General features: G+C 49.0%; 1 protein-coding gene across 4 annotated transcripts in view; it reads left to right on the top strand.

Annotated features, from left to right (window-relative positions):
• Nucleotides 1-476: 476 nt before the first annotated feature.
• Nucleotides 477-4,911, top strand: part of Mtif3 (mitochondrial translational initiation factor 3) — a 7,211-nt gene continuing 2,776 nt past the window's right edge. The window contains exons 1-2 of one of the 4 annotated variants that reach the window (XM_026788108.1): nucleotides 477-531; nucleotides 3,441-3,874. In XM_026788108.1, the coding sequence (XP_026643909.1) occupies nucleotides 3,442-3,874 (433 nt within the window). In that variant the 5' untranslated portion in view covers nucleotides 477-531; nucleotide 3,441. Of the gene's footprint in view, nucleotides 698-724; nucleotides 815-883; nucleotides 989-3,440; nucleotides 3,875-4,911 lie in introns of those variants that run through there. The other 3 variants (XM_026788102.1, XM_005344702.3, XM_026788110.1) reach the window with 3 other exon arrangements.

The following is a 4,911-nucleotide window of genomic DNA, read 5'->3' as shown; positions in this document are numbered from 1 at the left end:
GCATTTGATAGTTCGTTAATACTGCTATTAATGTAATTGACCCAAGTGATACAGTGACTTTGCTCCAGGAACTTCACTTTGGGTTTTGTTTGTATGTTGCTTGGTTTTGGTCTTTCAAGACAGGACTTCTCTGTAGCTTTGGAGCCTGTTCTGGAACTCGCTCTGTAGACCAGGCTGGCCTCGAACTCACAGAGCTCCGCCTGCCTCTGCCTCCTGAGTACTGGGATTAAAGGAACGGCCACCACCGGCCCGCTTGGGACTTCACGTTTTAACGTTCTCTTCGCCTCCTGAGCAGCAGAAGGTAAGTAGCAATATCCTCAACTTCTTCCTCAGAACTTCTGCACTTCCGTCGTCCCCCGCCCCCCGGGACTTTATCCTAAAAGCGGAAACCGCGACTGCTGGTGGCACCTTCCCTTTAAAGGACTCGGGAAGTCCCGCCTGCTACGGAAGCCGGCGCGGTCCTTCCGCGGAGCCCGTGTACCGATCTGCCGTTTCCTCCCTCTCGCCGTCCCCTGCCCGAGTAGCGCTAAGGTGAGGACTCGGCGGTGCGGGGCTGAGGCGGAAGGACGTGTCCCGGGGACAGTGTGTAGAACACCCAGGGCGGACGGGGTACGGCGCCCCCAGGCTTCAGAACCCAACCCAGCTGCCGCGCTCCCGAGCCACTGAACAAGCAATCCCAGCCATTTTCGCCGCGCAGGTGCGCACGCGCACGACATAGGGGTTGGGGACGTTGGGGGGAGGGAGTGTGTGTCTGGCTTCCTGGTGGCCGTGTCCTTCGGGTGGGCGTGCCCGCTGCCCACCCTTAGAACACCTTGTGAGGATTTTTTATTTTCCTTATTTTTGTCTTTTATTGAAACAGGGTCTCACTATGTAGCTCTGGCTGTCCTGGAGCTTACTCTGTAGAGACCCACCTGCCTTCATTTCCAAAGTGCTGCTACTTAAGGCGCGCGTCGCCGTGCCCGGACTTTTGAAACTCCTGAAAGTGGGGGTGAGAGAATCCATACTTATGGTGGAGGCCAAAGTTGAGTCCACAGTATATTGAATCTACTCGAGCCCATTCCTTCTGGAGTGAATAGGTGTCAGGATGTCAGGGCTTGTGACTATGAAGTGATAAATACCATTAGTATGTTTAGGATCCTTCAAAAATTGTTGGAAAGCCTGTCCAATCCCAAGCCATAATTCATTTTATTATTATTATTATTTCAGAAAACTAAGCAACTCAAATAGCAATTTTTAAAACAAGACATTGTAATACGTTACAGCTCAGAGGTAGACTAATTTGTTTCATACTTAATAAAAGTTGTGAACCGTAAGCACTTTGCAGTTCGTAGTTTGCCGTAGCCTTGAATCTGAACTGAGGTGTTTGAGGCAGTGGGCATTTGCTGGTGCTCTGTGCTCTGACGCAAAGTAGGTGCGAAGCATGTTGTGGGTTTTGATGCTGTCAGGCAAGCTCACTGTGGTGTGGCCATAGATCAGGCTGTGTTGAGGACAAAGGCTACAGTGGAGTTGCTAGTTGCAGCATGAGTAGATGCTGGTGGAAGCACCATGGGCTCATTGTGCAGGTGTTTGTGAGTTAATTTTTGATTCTTGCTCATTCGGACATGATATTGAATCAACTGCCACATCCAGCTACACAGCCCCCTGTTTAAGAAGCTGGATATTAAGCGTTCCTACGTTTTGTTCTAGAGACGTCTTTGCAGCCCCATCATCACTATCTTGTGAAGAACACAGTCCGGGCGTCACATGGTAATCAGTCCCTTATCCATAAGAGCCTGAGCCCAAGCAGCTCAGGTGTCCATTAATAATAAATTAGACTTCTGCAGGGTGCAGTGCCGTGTCCTGAGGACCGCTTCTCAGAAGAAGGTACAAACTAACAGGTGTTCTGTATCGGACAGAGTAAGTCAGGTCAAGCCCAATTTAAAAACTAAAAGCAAGTTTATTTGCACAAAGCAACTTCCCAGGGAGCTCTCCAGCCCCAGAGATGGAGGCGGGAGAAGTCACACGCCAGGACTAAAGCTGGGCGCGCATAGAACCTCTAGGGGAGGGGTGATGACTATCCACCGTAAGCTGGGTTTGTGCCCAAGTATGGTCAAAAGCTGACCACTTCAGGTGGGGATTTGGACTGCTAGGAACTTCAGCCTAAGAGATGTTTGCATTTTCAGCATGTTGAAGGGAATTACAGCCGTTTTCCTTAATGTTTAAATCATGCAACTGGCTAGGGAGAGCCCCTTCATGCTGCCAAACTGTAAGTGAAATATCACCGCCAAACAAAATTACAAAGTGTTCAGGGAAATCTAGAACCCAAGAATCTTGTCTAGAAAGGGCTGTCAGGGCCGGACTGTCATGTTAAAAAGACGGAAGCTGGGCAGGCAGTGTCTGCTGGCTACTTTGTAACAGATCCTAGCTGCTCGTGGGTGGAGGATGGCACCAGTTTCTGCATAGGCCGCTCAGTACATTGTTTCTACGCAAAGATTTTCCAAGATTGTTGCTGCTGTGTTTGGGAGCTGAGGATTTTTTTTTTTTTTTTTTTTTTGGTTTTTCAAGACAGGGTTTCTCTGTGGTTTTGGAGCCTGTCCTGGGAGCTGAGGATTAAACCAGGGCCTTGCACGTTTTTGGCAAATGTTCTACCACTGAGCCAAATTCCCATGTCCCCAGTAAAGAATTCTAAATAATACATTCTTATGAATTTGTGATTTTTTTTTTCCTCAGACAGGGTCTCACTGTGTAGAGCAGGCTGGCCTAGCACTCACAGAGATCCACTCTGCCTCCGAAGTGCTGGGATTAAAGGTGTGCACAAGAAGAACCATGAGAAGTGAGAACAGCACTTTTTATTGTTTGACTGTGGTAAAGAAGCATTAAAAAAAAATCAAAGTGCCTATATATATGTGTGTGTGTATTTTTTATATTTTACAAGTGCTTATCTGCATATGTATCTGTGTACATATGCACATGTGTGCAGTCTCTTCAGAGGCCGGAAGAGGGTGTCAGATCCCCAGAACTAGAGTTACAGTTGAACATTTGGACACCGTATGATTGCTGGGAATCCCGCCCAGGTGCTCTACCAAAGGATGAGACTCTTAACCTCTGAGCCATGTCTGGAGCCCCTGAAATGACATTTCTACTTCATCCTTGTAAACAAACCCTTAGGTATACTTGACTTTTGAGCTGGTACTGTAGGATCTAGGAAAGAATAGATGTCACGAATGTGAAAGCAAAGGTAGAGAGTGAAGAGTCGTGCCGTGGTGCTCAGTCTGGTCACCAGCTGCACTAGGGATGGTAGCCGTCAAGGGGCCATGCCTTGCTGTTGCCTTCCTATGCGTGGATCTGGTGATCTGTGTGCCGTAAGGCGCCGCAGCCTCGCCTGCACCACACTGTGCCATACTAGCAGACCACGGCATCATCGATTGTGTGGTAATACACTTTCCCCATTACTTTATCAGGATGGCTGTTCTTCTGAAGAGGCTAACGCTGCAAACCTCAATTGGAAGATGTTTCAGAAAACCCATTGTGAAGCCAGACCCGGCACAGCTGTCCCTTGCTGCCTCCACCACGAAGCTCGTGCATCTCACCTTTGCCAAAGGTTTCAGTACTGCTGGAGACGCCCACAGTGAGAAGAGACAGAAGAGGAAAGATGCTTTTACTAACACTGGAAGGAAAATCAGTGAGCGGATTATCCGCGTCCTGGATGAAAAAGGCAGTGACCTGGGACTGATGCACCGAGCCGATGTGATCAGACTCATGGACAAGCAGGACTTGAGGCTGGTGCAGAGGAACACCAGCTCAGAGCCGCCAGAGTACCAGCTCATGACCGGAGCACAAATCCACCAGGAGCGGCTCAAGCTCCGGGAACAGGAAAAGGCCACCCCAAAAGCTGGTAGGTGCTTTAATGTTGGTGCCTCAGATACACCAGAACAGTGTTTCTCAGCTTGTGGGTCGAGATCCCCCTTTGCACAGGGGTATACGGAACAGCAATCAGATCACCATGAGGGACTATACTAAAGGGGACAACACTAGGAAAGTTGAGAGCCACAGCTTCAGGACAATACAGCAGCACTCACTCTCGTGTTTGCCAAGGTGTCAGTGGGCCGTGAGGAACCAGGAACTCTGGTGTGCCCGGTTTTACCATCATTGCAGGGAGGTACACATCCCTACTTCCAGGCCCCTCATTTTTGATGTCCCATGTCCATCACTTCTTTTTTTAAACTGTCAAGTATGGGGGGGGAGACAATGTAAGCCCACCAGAGTGATGGAAGTCGCTGTCATCTTGCAGCCTGGGCTCCAGATGCAGTGGCGAGCCCTGGGGCTGACGGGGTTGATGGGGCAGTGAAGTGACACTCGAAAGAGAGGTTTTCCAGATCCAACCTCCTTTCTGTCATTTTGCTTTTCAAGCACCTTATAAATGCTGGAACTGTTCACAGTACCCCTGGCCTGTACACATGGCCAGTCACCTTCAGACACCTGTCACGGAAGCCACCTGGAACTGGGCACTCAACGAGGAGTTGGCTTTTATGGCTCCCAGGTATGGAAGACTCCGTTCCATGGGCTTCATGCTGTGACAAGGATTGGGGGACTGGCCCCACTGTGGGAGGCTGAGCGCTGTGAGGAAAGATAACCTGTTTCTTTACACCCCAGGAATGCTAACCAGAAAACAGACGTTCATAGGAAACTAACGAGATCATGGAGTAAGGATATCAAACCATGTCACAGCCAGAAAATGTGGAACAGACTGGGAGCCTGGAGAGCGTGGTGGCTTCACTCCTTTCTCACAGAGACCCAGAGCCAACTGGTGGAAAACAAGGGGTGCTAGAAACTTTTTTTTTTTTAGTTTTTTTTTTTTTTTAGTTTTTTAGTTTTTTTTTTAGTTTTTTCGAGACAGGGTTTCTCTGTGGTTTTGGAGCCTGTCCTGGAACT

This window comes from Microtus ochrogaster, chromosome 2, assembly GCF_000317375.1.
Source record: "Microtus ochrogaster isolate Prairie Vole_2 chromosome 2, MicOch1.0, whole genome shotgun sequence".
In the NCBI taxonomy this organism is placed as follows: domain Eukaryota; kingdom Metazoa; phylum Chordata; class Mammalia; order Rodentia; family Cricetidae; genus Microtus; species Microtus ochrogaster.
The sequence above is the reverse complement of the archived record's forward strand: the minus strand, read 5'-3'. Positions and strand labels throughout refer to the sequence as shown.